The 18,553-nt window shown below is 32.2% G+C and overlaps 1 protein-coding gene across 1 annotated transcript in view; it reads left to right on the top strand.

The window, feature by feature from the left end:
- Dpp10 (dipeptidyl peptidase like 10) overlaps positions 1–18,553 on the top strand; it is a 623,123-nt gene that overhangs the window by 484,385 nt on the left and 120,185 nt on the right. The window contains exon 7 of the mRNA XM_027954025.2: positions 36–117. Within this exon, the coding sequence (XP_027809826.2) occupies positions 36–117 (82 nt within the window). The remainder of the gene's footprint in view (positions 1–35; positions 118–18,553) is intronic.

Below are 18,553 nucleotides of genomic sequence, written 5' to 3'. Positions count from 1 at the left end.
ACTTGTTCACGTTAAAATATTCACATGTTTTCAAGGGAAGTTTGGGAGCTAAATCCTCCAGAAGTAGAGGACTCCGTCTTGCAATATGCAGCCTGGGGTGTCCAAGGGCAGCAACTGGTAAGAACAGGCATCGGTATGCACCCAGCCCTATCAATCATTGCGCTATGAAACATGTTTACAGATGTCATTTCCTTGTAATATAATCATCTAAACAAAAAGGTTTTTCAACTATTGCATAACTAAACCTAGAAGATGTTCAAGGATATTAGGGCCTAGTCCTGGGCAATTTCTATTACCTAATATTGTCAATTTTTATGCAAAACTCAAAGGATTATTTATTTTTAAAACTTTATTCCAAAATTTATAAGAATCGTCTAATATTGTTTTGAGAGGTATTTTTTTTCACCAGCTGCATTTTAAATATCACAAACTTCAAAGAGAATTAGTGATATAAAAAGAAGCTTAAACAAAATAATATTCTTACACATGTCTTATGGTGCCCATGTAAAGAATTTCCCAAGGGAACACTGGTCACGGAATAGTCTGGTTACTTATATGGTACATGCATGCTCAAATGTACTAAGCATTACCAAATTGATTTGTAAATTGTCCAAGTGTGTTTATATCTGTCAGCACCCACAAGAGTTCTCTTTTCTCCATATCCTTACCAATACCTAGTTTTACCAGATTTTTAAATATTTGTAACTTTATATTTAAATGTTAATATTTGTTACTTAGTATTTTACTTTATAATATACCAAATTTTAAATGTATTTGCTTCTTCTATTTGGATGTTAGTGTTTCTGTTTTGTTTTCTAACGTAAACACTAAAGTCTATAGAATACTCTCTATGTTTAATCTTTATTTAAAAGAGTTGATTGCAATAGTATCTAAATAAGATCTAATTGTAGTAATTTTGAATGTCTAGTATTTTTTAAGGATTTATTACTGAAAATTTTTTTAATTTACAAAAATATGAAATTGGTGCTAAAACTAATTTTTAGTGTTCAGAAATATGTCTTTATAATATTGACTTTGAAATTGATGAGACTTGCTTTATGGTTTGGTAGAGGTTATTATACATGTTTCCCATAATGAAATATTTATGCATTTCTTAAGCATAGTTTTCCTTATGTACGTATTAGATCAATCTTTGTAATTATTATTCTAGAACTTTTATTTCCTTAGTAATGGTGGTGGATATGTGATTTTTTTTCTTTCTTTTTAGGGTTCTGTCAATTTTGTATTATTTAATTTCAGCTAATCTTTTTTTAAGAGGGAGAGAGTTTTAACCTGACAAATAATCACAGTGAAATTACATTCTTGATACTTTAATCAATATGTATTTAGCCTATTTATCTTAGTAATTTAGTAATTATTTTAGAGAGATACTATGGATTGAACCCAGTGAGGACCTTTAACCACTGAAATATACCCCAGTCTTTTTAAAAATTTTAATTTTATCTTTAGACAGGTTCTCACTAAATTGTTCAAGCTGGCCTCAAACTTATGATTATCCTGTCTCAGCCTCGCATGTTGCTGGGATTACAGGAGTGCACCACTGCATGGGGCTATCTTTGGTGATTCTGATTGCACAACCCTTACTCAAGCTGTTATAAGAATCCTTTAATGGAGTTTCTAGATTTTTTTTAAAAATTAGAATTGCTACATACACTACAATTGGGTGGTTGGTATTTATTTCTTATTTTCTGTGGGTCTTGATTTATAAAGAGGAATATGTAAACCATCATATCATTATAATTGTTTTGAAAATATAACCATTTCACTTAATAAGGCATACATAATTTTTATTCTAATAAATTAAAAAATAAATTTTCTTAAGCTTATTGGCAAAAATGGGGCAATACATTTCTTATCACAAGAGGGGCATAGAATGATATACTGTTATTATTTAATGCTTATTTTCATTGGAAAATATTCTGGATCCTGAAATAATCTGAAAGTACCTAAGCCTCAGATGTGGTCTCTCTAAGAGTGTTTGGTCACATGATCTTGGGTAAGTTATTTTTTTCTCTTGGTAGCCAATCTGCATCCGCAATAAAATGAGATCATTTGAAATATTACACTGGTCTAATTTGATAAAGTTCAAAAAAATTTTACAGTCATTGGTTAAAAAACAAGGCAGAATATGCAAGATTGGAAGTGAATTGAGGAGTAATGTACTATAACATTTTTGTTCATTTTTCTAAGTTATAGCTTATACTCTGAATATTAGATTAGTGTTTGATATAGGAAATAGTTTTGACCTAGAGACTTTCATTTTTCTCTTGGTGGAGACATTCCTTTAATGTTTAATCTTAGTGTTAAATAGAATATTAAAATTAACACCTACTTATAATGTAAAGAAGAATCAATCATAAAATAAATTATGGCTATCCCTGGTATTAAATTTGTCCCATATTTAATATAGTTGTATGTGCTTAGACCAAAGGAACATTTGAAAATCGTAGCTCCTTTAAAATATTGAAAAATGCATATACACAGTTTATAGGCATTATATTTGAAGTCACTTCAAAGTTTATGGTTGTGTTTTATAAAAAAAATCTACAGAATTCCTGTATTCAGTATCATTTCAACACTAAATGAATGCATAGTTGAATGAATAATTACGAATAAAAGCCAGTGATATAAAATGAAAACATAAACACAATGGTTTTGATACTGTATAATATAGGTCATATGTTTGCCTTTATCATTTGTGTATATATTTAGAGAAAATTGAAAAGAATATATTCAATCTACATCTGGAGGACTCTCTCAAGTCTATACATCATAATATTCCTGCAAAGTGTCATTAGAGGTCACAGCAGTTCAACTAGATGCGATGTTGCATATTTGATTCAGAGAAGTCAGGCAATCAGCATGTTCTGGGACATTGGTGAGTGGGACATACAATCTAGGTAGGAGCTCTCATTCTACCAGCTTTACTCTAGTTCTATGAACAGTAGAGCTGACCCATTGGGCCAGGTAAATTCAAAGTTAAAAAATTCCAGAACCCAGAAACCAATACAATTTCACTTTCCTATTAATAGAGAGTTCTTTGGAAATATTTAAAACTTTAGCTAGATTTAAGTGACTTTTATTCTCCAAGCCTGAGAGAAACACACACATATGCCAAAATAGTTGCATTATTAGCAATTGTTATTGATTCCTTATGTTTTTATATATTCAAGAAAATTACAGAAAGTGCTGAAATACAAAAACTCTAGGTCTTTCCATAATATTGCAAGAAAATGGATTTTGACTTCAGTGATTGCTAGCTATCAAAATTGAGAATTCCTTAATCTTTAAAGTTGAGATGATAGCCTTACTTTACTAATAATTTTTGGGAGGTTAATGTATTCTTGTAGATCTAAAACACTAAATATATTATTTTTTAATTTTTGCTTTTCATATATTTTTAAAAACTATATGAATTTTAATAGTTTAGGGAATTTTAGTGTCATGTATTGAGGAGTATCAAACCTAAGTTCTTTGTAACTTTATAATGACATTTGCAAAATCTTTGGGAAATTTGGGGAAGAAATCAGTATATATCGGTCTTTATTTTGTGTGCATACAAACATGAATTTAATAAAGTAAGACATGTATCTTTATAAATGGCCAATGATATATTTCATGTGAGTATGACAGGCTTTGTCAATATTCATAGTCACCAAAAACACAGTATGATTTTATTAGAGATGAATCATTATAATACTTTAAACAGTTTCACATTAAATAAATTGAATAGTTCTATAGTGTTTGCTAACTAGAGATAATTAATTTGTTATTCTTAATTTTCATTTTCTACTCTTAACTTGCTATAAAAAATATCCTAGTGGTAAGAAATCCTGGTGGTAAGAGAAGAATTGTGAAGGATTCACATAATTTATGATTACAAAAAAGGCTTATGTAAGAATTCAAATGACTTAATAGAATTTCCTGTTATATGTAAGGGAAAGCAATTTTGATGGGGTATATTAAGTGGGGCAAAATAACCTGAAGTAATACAAAAAAATGTATTATTCAGAGAAGATAGTAAGTAGACACATTAGCTGTAGCAAATGTTTTATAAAAAGAAATGTTTTGGGAGAAGATACTAGTCAGATGTGGAGTAGAAGTACCAGAAATCTGTCTCCCCTGCTAGGTAGCATTTATACCAGTAGACACATTATTATTGAAGTCTCTAGAATCTATTTGAAGTTTCCAACTTCCATGCAAAGGCTTGAATGTAATTTGTAGTTAATTTCAGTTTATTTCTGATCTCAGCTCAGCAGTTGCTATATTTTACCAACCCTGTCCTGTGGCAGCTGTTCCTGAGATACCCAGCTCCTGGAAACCAGGGTTGACAACAAGGATCATACAATCCAAATACTGGACATTTGTGTTCTTTGTATTCATTTAAGATAGAATTACAGACACAGGTCCAAGCACCCATTTTCTCAATCTCTTCACCACCATTACTGCAAGCCCATCTTCTCTTCCCCTCTTTAATTTCCACTTTTTCCCATTTTAGAAACCATTCATTAAGTAGTTGGGCAATCAAAAGCAACTCAATATATGAGAAAATATGGAGAAAAAACACTGGAAAATATGAGAAAGTCACTGTGCATGCATAAGGAAAGATAAGATCTGAGAAAACCTTAAGTTCACACTGAGGATAATTCTTTGAATAAAGCCTGAAATAAATAAATAAACAAATAAGTAAATATAAATAAAATAAAAATAGCAGCAAATCATGGGTAAAACGAATCTGATTTCTGGAGATATTAAATTGTAACATTCAAATTTCCAGTTCTCTATAAAACATCTCAAAGAATAAGCAACTGGGAAATAAGATCTTAGAGAAAAAAAAATGACATAAAATTGCTAATGAAGATCAGGTTTTAGACCTATTAAAAGAAGACTAAAATTGTTGTCTTAAAGATGTCCAAAGTAACAGAAGGTATGGAGACACTGAAAAGCATGATTAACAAAATATAAATGTCAATAAAAAGATAAAGAGCCTAGCAGATAACCAAATGCAAATTGTAAAGGCAAAAAATTCAATAATGGAAATGAAAAATTCACTAGAAGAATGCAAGACTTATTTGAGCAGGCATAAAAATCAGTGAATTTACAATAAGATATTTGAAACCACTGAGTCTCAGAAGCCTAATGCAAAAAAAAAAAAGAGTATAGAAAAATGTATAGAATCTAGATGAACGTGGTGGTGCCCTCCTGTAATTCCAGCACCTTGGGAGGCTAAGGCCAGAGGATCATGAGTTCAAAGACAGCCTCAGCAAAAGTGAGACACTAAGCAACTCAGTGAGACCCTGTCTCTAAATAAAATACAAAATAGGGCTGGAGATGTGGTTCAGTGGTCAAGCACCCCTGAGTTCAATCCTGGTACCACCCCCTCCCCAAAACTGTATAGAATCTTAGGGATGGCAAAAAGTAAGCAATAAAAATATGCATTATGAGAGTGTCAGAAGCAAAAGAGAGAGAAAGGATCATAGAGATGATCTGAAGAAATAATGGCCAAATATTCCTAAATTTTGTAAAAGACAAAAATTAAATATGGGAGAAGCTCAACAACTTCAAATAAGATGAACTCAGAGAAACACAAGAAGATACATTATAATCAAACTGTCAAAAGTCAAAGTAACAGGAAAGTAACATACATATAGAAGAGATTCAAAACTGGAAGACGGATTAAGACATTCACAGATAAGTAAAACTAGTGGAAGTAACCACCAGATCTGACCTTCAAGAATTGCTAAAGGGATTATGTCACAATCAACTCCACTATTATGGATAACTACAATGCACTAATAAAATAATAGTTGCTAAAGGGAATCCAATTTGTTTAAATGAAAGGAAACTAGACAGTAACTCAAAGCAATATAAATATGTTAACAATTATAAAAGTTAATAATATTATTGAAACAAATATTTGTAACTACATTTTTGTTTTCTATATGATTTAAGAACTTAATACATTAAAAGTTCTTCACCTAAAAGTCATTATTATTTTAGCACTGGTTTGTAACTCTACATTTTATTTTTGTCAGTATTTAAGAGATTAATGCACTAAAAACTAATTATTAATATTTTGGGACAGAGCATAAAAATATATAGCTTTGTGATATCAATAACTGAAATAAGTGGGCAGAGCTCTAAATCAGTATAGTTTCTGCATGTTATTGAAGTTAATCTAATGTAAATTAAAGTTAGTTATAAATTTAGGGCATTATATGTAATCATCAAGGTAACAGCAAAGAAAATAGTAATAGGATATACACAAAAGGATATGAGAAAGAAATTAAAATATTTCACCAAACTTAAAAATATAGTAATGTAGGAAGTTAGGGTCAAAGCCTATAGGGTATATAGGAGAAAAATAGAAAAATGTAAGTAGCTTAAATTCTCTAGCCACAAAATAGAGATTGACAGATTGGATTTAAAAAAAAAAAAAAAGTAAGAATATCTCTGAAGGAGTTACTCAAACACACCACTAGGTTGGGAGTGAAAGGATAAAAAAAATAGATTTCATGCAAGTAGTAACTAAAACAGAGCAGAGATGTATTCTCTGATATTATAAAAATAGAATTTAAATCAAGAAAGGTTACAAGAGACAAATTATACATTAATCAACAAAGTGAGAAGTTACAACAATAGCAAATGTTTCTATGTCAACAATGGGTCATTACAGTATATGAAACAAAAATTATATAATTAAAGACAAAACTTAATACTTCTATAAAAATATTTGGTGATGATTTCAATACCTTATTCTCAACAAGTAGAACAAACAGATAGAAAATAAGGTGAAAAAATACAAAACTTAACCCAATAAACCAGCCAGATCTAGCATGTGTGCACAGAACATTGTACCTGACAATATTGCACTCATTTTTCTCAAGGGCATACTGGGCATTCTCCAGGACTAACCATATTTTATGGTACATATTAAGTTGCAGTATATTTTGAAAGACAAATTTTATACAAAGAATCTTCTCTGATCACACCAGGATAAGTTGGAAATCAACAGTAGAAAGCAAAATGGAAATTCACAAAATTTTGGAAATTAAATAAAACTCTCTCAAACAATTGGTTAAAGAAAAAAAGGCACAGGGAAAATGAGAAAATACTTAGAGATTAATGAAAATTAAAGAATTGTATACCCAAATTTATTAAATGCAGTAAAATGAGTGCTAAACAGGAGATAACTATAAATGCTTAGTGTTACAAAAGGAGTTGTGCCTTGTCCCTCCCAAATTCAAATGCTGAAAATGACTGTTGGTGCATTGGAGATAGAAGTTTTAGGAGGTATTGAAGGTTAAATGCAATCTTAATCCAAAAGTATTGAGGTATTATAAGAAATGGAAAGAGCTTTCATTATGTTTTTCTCTTGCTTTCACTCTTGCATTTCTCTACATACTCAGAGGAAACAAGAGGTGAGGACAAAGTAACTTCTGAACACCAATCAAAAAGTCTTCATCAGAAATTCAAATGTGTTGACCTTGATCATGGACTTTTCAACCTCCAGACTCTGGAAAGAAATAAAAAGAATGTGTGTGTGTGTGTGTGTGTGTGCGTGCGTGCGTGCGTGCGTGTGTGTGTGTGTGTGTGAATCAAAAGAAAACAACAGACTTTATAAAAATAAAATAGTTTGTAAGTACTATAAGCACTTATACACCAATGAATTTGCTAAAATAAATGGAATCAACAAATTTCTGTAAACACAAAACCCACCCAAATGAAATTACATAAAAGTAGAAAATCTGACTATACCTATTACACCTATGTATATTCAATTAGTAATAAAAAATCTAATTAAAAAGCACAAAGATTTCAAGACACAAAGACTTGACTGGTATGTACTGTTAAACATTTAAAGTACTAACACAAATTCTCCTCAAGCTTTTGCAAAACATTGAATAGGAAGGAACTTATTCTATAATGCCATCATTACCCTGATATTGATGCCAGATAGAAATTTCACAGTATAGGAAAACTACAGATCAATACCACTTATGTAGATATGAAGTTTCTCCCCAAAACTAATGGGTTAGATAATACAAGAAAATTTAGAGGTAAATGACGAGGTTTTAGGAGCCTTAACTTAAGTCAGTTCATTAATTCACTTGAATTAATCTACTGGGTGGTCATTATAGGCAGGTATGGTGTACCTGTAGGAAGTAGGTCACTCAGGTTTGCCTTTGAGATGTCTGTATTTTCTCCCTGACAAGCTGAGCTCTCTCTTTGCTTCCTGTTTGGTAATGTCCTAAGCTGCTTTCCTTCTCTACAACCCTCCACCCATATGTTCTACCTCACTTTGGGCCCAGAGCAATAGAGTGATCCATATTAGACTGAAATTTCTGAAAAGGTGGACACCAAATAAACTTTCTCTCCCTTAAAATTGTCCTTGTTAGGTCATTGAATCACATCAAGAAAAAGCTGACTAAAATACCTTATAAACCTTGATGTAAAAATTCTCAAGAAAGCCTAGCAAAACATATTTAACTGTTTATTAAAAGGATGATACAACATGATCAAGTGGGATGTATGCCCCAAATTCAAGCACAGTTCCACCCGTGAAAACTGATGGATGTAATATGCCATAATAATGGAATGGAGGAAAAAAAATACACTCACCTAAATTGATACAATTGAAACAATTGATAAAATTCAACAATCTTGCAGGATGAGAATATTCAACAAACTGGGATCATAAGGAAATACCTCAGATAAATAAAATCCATACATTAAAAAACTCCATAAAGATCATCATTATCAGAAGTGAAGAACAGAAAGCTTTTCCTTTGAGATTAGAAATATGGAAATAATGATTTCTTTTGGCAGTTATATTCCCCATAGTACTGGAAAAGGCCTAGCAGAAGAAATTAAGCAAAAAAAATGAAATAAAAGGTATCTGACTGAAGTGAAAGAAATAAAATTATCTCTGATTATAAATATTTTGATCTTCTAGAGAAATCTAAAGATTTCACATATTCTAAAACATTTAGAACTATGAAATAGATTCAGCAAAGAAGCAAAATAAAAAGTCAACACAGATAAATCAGTGGCCAGTGTATGCACTAACAATAAGGAATTTGAAATGGATGTTAATAAAACAATTACATTCATGATAGCATAAAAAAATAAAATACTTCAAACAAGTTGGTCAGACTTTTACACTGAAAACTAATAGATGTTTTCTGAGAGAAATTGTAAGAGTCAAATTAGAAGGCATCCAATTGTCATGTAGTAGAAAAGTTTAACATAGCTATGATTTTAATGTTACTCACTGCAATGTATAGATTTACTGCAAAATGGTATTTTTTTGCACAAACAGAAAAGACCATCCTAAAATTCATAAAAAAATCTTAAGGGACTTCAAGTAACTAAAAGTTATTCCTGAAAAATGAAATATTGGAAAAATCACATAGGCCACTGGAATAAACTAGAAAGTAAGAAATAAACTCTCATATCTATGATTTTCAACAAGGGTGCCAGGACCTTAATTAAGATTGAGAGAACAATCTTTTTAACACATGGTACTATGAAAACTGAATATCCACATACAAAAGAATGAAGCCTTATCTAACACCACATAAAAAATCTAAACCGGACCAATATCTTAGTGGAAGTTGTAAAACTATGAAACAGCTAAAGAAAACATGGTGTAAAAGCTTCAAGATATTGGAAGAAATAAATGAAAAAAATCATTTGTCAACAATAACTTGGCTATTATACCAAAGGCCCAAGCATTAAAAAAATTAAATATCATGAAAATTTAAAAAAAGGAAAACTTTTGTGTATTATAAATACTATCAACATTAGCATTTCCATATCAGAGAAAACATTTGGCCTTTGTTTTGGGGGGATTGGCTTATTTCTCTTAGCATAATATTCTCCAGCTCCATCCACTTACCATTCTTCTTTAAAGTGGACTAATATTCTATCATATATATGTGCCACATTTTTTTTATCCATTCATCTGTTGAAGGGCACTTACGTTGGTTCCATAGTTTAGGTATTATGAATTGAGCTGTTATAAACATTGATGTGACTGAATCACTGGAATTTTGCTGATTTTTAAGTCCTTTGGTCATAAACCAAGAAGTGAGATAGCTGGGTCAAATGGTGGTTCCATTCCAAGTTTGATGAGGAATCTCCATACCACTTTCCAGAGTTGCTACACCAATCTCTAGTTCCATCAGCAAAGTATGAGTGTACATTTTCCCCCACATCCTTGACAACATTTATTGTTGTTTGTATTCTTGGTAATTGCATTCTGTGTGGGGTGAGATTTAGAGTAGTTTTGATTTGCATTTCTGTAATTGCTAAAGATGGTGAACACTTTTTCATTTTTGTGTTAAGTTTTTTGAGTTCTTTATATATCCTGGAGATTAATGCCCTACCTGAGGTGCATGTGGTAAAGATTTTTTCCCATTCTGTATGATCTGTCTTCATAATGCGGTGGTCAGGGGGTGGCTAGGGAAGAATAGAGTTACTTTAGATTAGGTAGAGGTGACTGAAGGGAAGGGAGGTGGAATGGGGGTAGGAATTATAATAGAATGAATCAGACATTATTACTTTATGTACATATGTAACTGTATGTACATATGTAACCAGTGAGATTCTACATCATGTATACCAGAAGAATGAAAAATTATACCCCATTATATATGATGTATCGATGTGCATTTTACTCTCATGCATAATTAAAAAAAATTTAAAAGAATTTTTAAAATACTATCAACAGAATGAAAAGACAATCTATGGAATAGGAGAAAAATATTTTCAAATCTTACCTCTGAAAAATTACTTTTGAAGACATATGAGAATTTTTTTAAAATTTAATAAATATTAGCAAATAACCTGATTCATATATGGCAGTTGATTTATATGGGCTTTACTACAAAGATGACATATCAATAGTCAATAATTTATAAATAAATCAATATCGCTAAGCATTAGGAAAATACATATCAGAATCAAATGACATACCACCTCTCTCTGATGAAAATGGTTATGATATATTTTTAAAAAACCTGAAAATAACAAGTGCTGGTAAGGACACAGAGAAGTAAGAACACTTGTTAACTATTGGTAGAAATGTATGATGCTAAGGAATCAAATTTGTAGTTCATTACAAAATTAAAATAAGGGGCTGGGACATAGCTCAGTTGGTAGAGTGCTTACCTTGCATGAACAAGGCCCTGGGTTCAATCCCCAGCACTAGAAAAAAACAAAACAAAAAGAACAAAATTAAAATAAATTTATCATTTTATTCAGCAACTCTAAATCTATGTATTAATCCCCCAAAGCTGAAATTAAGATTTGAAAGACATATGTACACTCTCATGTTCATTATAATGTCATTCTCATTAGCCAACTTATGGAAAGAATCTACATGTCTGTAAACAGAAAAACAGGAAAAATGTGCTACATGCATAATGTGGAATATTATTGAACTTAAAAAAGCATAACTATGCAATATACAACAAGGCTGATGAAACTTATGCTCACATGGAAATAAGTGTAAGAATGCAATAAAGACAAAGACTGTCTCATTCACATGTATGAAGGAGGAGAGCAGTCCCAGAGACAGTAAGCAGAGAGTCTCCAGAGTCTGTGAGCAGGGGTAGGTGGTGAGTTCCTATTTATTGGCTATGGAGTTTGTTTCCTAACATAAAATGGTTCATGCTGGAAATGGGATGGACTATATAAAGTGCATTCATATTCACATGAATTGTACACTTATATGTGGGAAATTTTAGGTGCATTTTATAGTCTAATAAAATGGTAAACAAGAACTAGATTAGAGTACTAGAGAAAGAAAAGATGCCACTGGATATGAGGAAGGAGCTCAGAGACTTCACACAGAGAGACTTGACATGTGATGGAAGGGTAGGGCAACCAGCAAGACAACAGAAACCAAACAATAGGCTTAGATAAGTGCTTATCAGGATGGGAAAAAGAGAAAATTAGGTTGCTACATTACATCACTTTCATTACATCACTTACAAAAGGTACATTGCAGATGGATTAAAGACCTAGATAAAATACAGGTTTAACATTCAAGATGAGAAGAAAGGCCTTCCATGACCATCAGCTAGAGAAATTTCTCAGAAAAGACATAAAAAGGACACACCCATCAAAAACAGGTTCTTGCAGTCATCTCTATTAAAATAAAAAACCTCTTATTTAAAAAGCAATGCCATAAGCATTGTCAGAGTGGTTGAAGGACATTTTCAATATATGTCTCTACATGTGTGTATATACACATTTATAAACACTTACATATATAATATACAATTTCAATAAATCAATAAAAGCATGTCTACTCTTTAAAACTCAAGGAAATGGACAAAATATATGAGTCAGAGTTTCAGAGTAGAATAAATCATAATGGAGAAAAAAGACTCCCACCAAAACTCACCCTTTCTATGGATTATAATTTTCAGAAATTAACATTTCCAATAGGTCAACCTCGCCAATGAAAAAAGATAATCTTAAGCCCATATGTATTTTTCATTTTATTCATATGAAAGTCAAAATGGGGAAAACTATAGAGACAGGAAGTACATGAGTGGTTACCTAGAGCTGGAGGAGTAGGCATATAAAGGGATGATAACTGAAGGGTACAGTATGTGTTTGAGTTAATGAAAATAGGATTAAATAGACTGGTAGTATTTGCAGAAGTCTGTGAATATACTAAACACAATCACCCACTACACTTTATTATTTATTTATTTTAATGCCTTATTCGTGAATTGTAGTTATACATAATAAGGAGGTTCATTTTGGCATATTTAGCTCATTTCAGTCCATAGTGATCCTCTCTTGTGCAATTTCCTCTCTCTCACTGATTCCCTTCCTCTACTCTGTCTTTCTTCTACTTACTTATTCATTTTAATTGGAGCATTATAGTTATATATAAAAGTGAAATGCATTGTGGTACATTCATATGTACCCTTAGTATAATTTTGTCAACTTCGCCTCCCAGTCCTTCCTCTTTCCCTCGCCTCCTCCCTCTCCCAAACTCTCCATTTTAATGGATGGCTTCTGTGGTGTGAATTATTAGTGAAAGTGTTTGCTTTTTGAAGAAATGGTAAACCTAAAGCAGGAAAAACATGTTAGGCATTCATTTGAAAAGACTTCTAGCTTAACAGAGAGTGCCCTTTTCTTTTTTTAAAATGTAATTTAGCATTACAAATGTTAAAATCGTTAATTATAGAACATTTAAAAATACATATCATTAAAAAGGATGGAAGATTTGAATATTAGATAAAGGGGTTTGAGCTTGAGTAGGAAAATCATTTTACTGATTAAAATGTATCTGGAATCAGGAAGCCACAACTCAAACCAAATTTGTGTGTTTGTGTGTGTGTGTGTGTGTGTGTGTGTGTGTGTGAGAGAGAGAGAGAGAGAGAGAGAGAGAGAGAGAGAGAGAGAGATACATAGATATGCTGGGAACATTTGTAGAGATTTATTTTAAGGAATTGACTCATGTAGTGTTGTGTCTGGCAATTCCCATATCCTGGACTCAACCAGCAAATCGGAAATTCCAGTAACAGTTGATGTTGCAGCCTTGAGTTAGAAATCTATCATGCATGCTGGTAGTCAAGAAACATAGGCAGGATTTCCTGAAGTGTCATTCATTCTTTTATAGAAATTCTAATATCTTACTCTAAATAGCTTCCTCTAATAGGGTGCAGCCCACCTACATTCTTGGAAATAATCTTTGATACTTAAGTCAACAGATTTTTAAAAGTTAACCCTGGTAATGAAATACCTCCACAGAAACTTCTACACTGATGTTTACTGAACAACTAGACCTAGTTAAACTGTCATATCAAATTGAACATTTTTAATAACAATATAAATGATAGGTATTATTTTGTTTCCACCTATTATTTTCTATTAATTACTCACTTAATTCACAGTCTGCAAACGTTTCACCTAAATATTTTAGTAATTTATTTTCTAGCATCTTCTCTCCTTGGTCATCACTTTAATTCATCTACTACCTGAAGAGATACGTGTTGAAAATGCATAAACTTAGGATAACCCCAGTAGATTACAAAAGTTCATTGAGGTGACACAATGCCATTGTTGTGACCAACATGACATATCATCTGACTTCTTCCACTCCATTACAGAACACACATTTTTCTCTACCTAAACTAAACTCTGTGTAACTGCTGGACAGAGACACTTGGTTCCTCTGTTCCTGACTCATTCCCTTTTGTGTACACCTAGTCTTTTTTTATTTTTTTATTTTTTTTCTCTCAGAACACTTTGCAATACTTTCTCTTGCTCTTGTCTGAGCATTTATTTCAAGCCTTAATCCATGCTATGAGAATTGCTTGCTTTCAGCATTCTAGCATTCCTCTATATTATCTCAAATTATTCAAATTTAATACTACTTATTGACATTGGTATCTTCCACCACTTACCTGTGGGGAGCTGGTAGACTATAGAATATGCTAAATATTTTTCTTTCCTTCTATTTTTCTTTCTTTTTTTCCTCCTCTTCCTCTCCTTTTTCATAAAGCTTACTTAAGCTCAAGGCAAAATGTAGGTTTAAAAAATTTCTCTAGTACAGAGAAATTAGTGGGAGGCTGATTATTGTTCTCATGCATGATGGAAAACCAAAGATTTTGAGGATGGTATAATGTAAAAGGAAAGAAAAGATCACATATGAAAAAACAGATCTAATAGAGGAATTCATAACAAACCCATCCTTCTAATGGCTTAAAGTTTTATACAGTGTTTTATTTATCAAAATCTAGATGTTTGGGGAAATCACTTTTTCACATTCATTACCTACATTTTTAAAAATTATAGTGTTTGGGTAATTTCCCAAATATATATTTAAAAAACAAAAACTCCATCATCTACAGTTATACTATTACTAGAGGCTTAACTTAAAATTTATTAAAACCGCAGCTGATTAGAAATGGTTTGGTACCTCAAGGAGATTTTAAATTTCTGTAATATAATTGCTTACTTTATCATTAATAAAAATTTGAAACTGTTCTGTTGACTTTCCCAGGTAGATGTATAAGGTAATACTTTTTTCAGATGTTTTTGAAATCTCATATTTCCTAATAATAATCAATATGCTTCTCCTCATATTCCATTGAATATCCACGTTTAGCCAGGCACAATGGCACATGCCTGTAATCCCATGGCTCCGGAGGCTGAGGCAGGAGGATCTTGAGTTCAAAGCCAGCCTCAGCAACACTGAGGAGTTAAACAACTTATTGAGACCCTGTCTCCAAATCAAGAACAAAATTAGCTAGGGAATGTGGCTAATTGGTCAAGTGCCCCTGAGTTCAATTCCTGCTATGCCCCCCCCAAAAAAAAAATCCATGCTTTTTTATGGTAAAGCGGTTAGTTCTTATTAAGATACATTCAAGAAATAAATAGTAAACAATCACAAGACAAAGAGACACAGTGCTGGAGTCATTTTCACTTTGAGATGAAAGTCTTGTAATTTGACCCCTAGCATACCAAAATATAATAGAAATTGATAAGGAAAAGAAGCCAGTGAGAGTCCAGTTCTAATTCTAGTCAGTTCCTCACTGCACTATGAATGGAATGGTGCTCATTGCTAGCTAGTACACCATGGCAGAAAAAAAACCCTAGGGAAAGAAGCCAGATCCCTTTCACCATTCATATCTGCAGTGATTGACATGATGAATGTGGTGAGTGTTTCTAACATAAGTCAATTTGGACCACTGGTTTGTTGGTTCCTTAGGTTGCTTTTAGTTTCCCACATTCCTCTTCATTTTGGAAGTACTTGAAAACAAGTTACCTAATGATTTTATCTGGAACCAAAGCTAATCTTTTTAGTTACAGGAAATAAAAGCAGTAACCCTTACCACATCCTAGGATTAGCCACACCCTAAAGTCTAATGTTCTCACTTCAAATTTGAGATCAACAGAATTGCTATTAAGAAGCTCAGGTTATTTCTTTACTTAATATTTAGGCCAGAACCAACAATAAAAAATTTAAAAAAATAATAATATTTAGGCCAGAAATATTGATGAACTATAATGCAATAACTGGGTTTAATAAGAAACATACATATACATCCAAAAAATACTTAAATTTACTCAAAAACCCTTAAATTTAATTATTGACTGATAAATTTGCTGTATATTCAGGTATATGTTTATATTAATGTAATGGATATATAAATATGACAGGAAGTACATTCTCATATAAGTAAAATGCTATAACATTGATTGGTTTTGTGTGGAAAAGAAAAAAATGTGCAATTGCAATACACAATATGAAAGGAAATTAATTTGAATTGCTGTATGAAAATCACACATCCATTAGGCAAGCACTTCCATAAACTCTTTAATGTCTTCTGAGCTAAATAGCATGTTTGTGACTTTTCCACTGAAATTCAGAGATCTTAAAAAGAATATGAAATGCTGCTCCTTAATAAGCACAGATTTCACACTTGATTTTTCCACTTCAGCGACACATACATCAATGTAAAGAGACAACTGAACATTCTGAATGCCACTAATTGGAGTTGTGTTTTTTTCAAATTGTTTGTGCTGGCCCTAGTAGAAGTCACTTGAGAAGTATGTTTTGAGTTGACTTTGCTGACTGCTTTGGATTCTAGATTCTCTGAAGGCAGGGACTGAAGCTCTGCAATCCTCCCAGCATGTGAAAATATATAATGAACTGTGGAGATAGCAGGCAAAATGATTCCACTGACAGTAATTAGAGATGCTGCTCAGAGAAGATGGTCAAAGCCTGTGCCAGCATGTGAAGTGGAAGGTTCTGAACTGCTAAAGTCCCTAGAGATGGGTAAAACACTGACAGGCTTATCAGAAAGAAAGAAAAAGAATGTTGGGGGGTGTGGGGAGAGAGAGGGGGGAAGGAAGAGAGAGAGTGAGGGAGGAAAGAGAGGAAAGGAGAGGAGACAAGCTTGGAAAGAAGGGAAAAAGCCCCACAAATCTACTGTATGGTATTTGAGAATACTTTTTTCCCCCTCTATTATGTATGTTAAATTTTATTTAACACTTCATAAAAATCAAAAGGAAATCAGTACTCTGTGATATAGAGTACCAATATTAATTATAGGATGGCTAATCTTTACCTATCTCTTTTTTTTTTTTTTTTGGATGGAAAAGGTAGTTTTTAACCCAATCAAACATTTCCATAGGTTTACACAACATGTTCAATGAATTTTTATAGAGGTTCAAACCAAGTGTTCAGATTATTTCTTTGGAATATAGAAGCACAATCCAATCTGCATTCCAGGTACTCTGACTACAGAGAATTAGCAACGAGAATTCTGAGTTTTGAGAGCACTTAGAACAAGAAGCGACCTACAAGCTGAATTTGAAGTTAGATATTGGTGTCATATTTGTATCTCTGTGGACTACTCAAATATGAAAAGAAATGAACCCAGGGCTTCACACATTATAAGCAAGTGCTCTACTGCTGAGCTGCACTCCTGGCCCCTCTTGTGTTACTGTTTTTAACAACCGAAAACTAAAATTTAGGGATCACTTCCAAATGCGAGAGGATAGAAATAAACAAATGAATCATCAGTGTAAAACATGTCAGCTAATTTGTGCTGGGAATAATAACCATTGCTCACTACATTCCCCTTAATTTGTATTTAAGCAACTTTTGAGTTATTTAGAAATAAGGAGGTAAATGCAAAAACATATTTTTCCTTGTTGGTTAGATTTTTACTGTAAATAGCAATTTTTGTGGCACATCTAATTTCATGATGCCCCCAACATAAAATTAAATAGTAAATTGTACAGTAAAGACCATAGAGATTGCAAGACTGTGGATAATGGTAATCAGGTCATGCACAATTCAATGCGCTCAACACTTTGGACAGTTCCGGCTAAGTAAACCACTTGAATGGAATAGTGATGTAGATAATATGCAGTGGAAGTTCCTAAACAGCCTCTTTCCATTTCACTGGAGCTTTTTGCATATCTGTTACCTTAAGTTTGACTCCTCAGGATTGTCCTACAGTGATGATAAGAGCGAAGTCATATAAAGTCTAAACAAAAACTTGAGAAGAATAATATTATAATGACATCTTTTGTAAGAAGTGAACCACTTTACACAATCCCTGGGGTAAAAATAAAAGAAAAAAAATACCTATAATTAGGAAGCATTTAGTGTTTTAGTGATTTGCTGTGTTTTGTTAAGTGGCATGCAACTCCCTGAGGGAACTGTGTTCTGCAGTACTGTCAGGATTCTTCATGTCAGAAATAACTCCAGAGATCACTTTGATGATGTGATACAGCAGAGATCTATAAAAATGAGAAAAGAAAGTCCACTAATAAGGTTATCATAATAAACCACATCTGAAGAAGTGATTTCTAAGGAAGATAGAGTAAAATAGTCTCAGAGCTAAGGAAGGATTGAGAGCAAATATACTTTGTAGTGGAAAAACATAAAGATATAGACAAACTGAAAATCTTAGTTGAGAATTTTTAAATTTCTTGTACAGTAAAAGATGCAATATGTAGGAAAATAAGTAAGAATATAAAATAT

This window comes from Marmota flaviventris, chromosome 11 (genome assembly GCF_047511675.1).
Source record: "Marmota flaviventris isolate mMarFla1 chromosome 11, mMarFla1.hap1, whole genome shotgun sequence".
In the NCBI taxonomy this organism is placed as follows: domain Eukaryota; kingdom Metazoa; phylum Chordata; class Mammalia; order Rodentia; family Sciuridae; genus Marmota; species Marmota flaviventris.
Note: the sequence above shows the minus strand (reverse complement) of the source record. Positions and strands in the feature narration are given on the sequence as shown.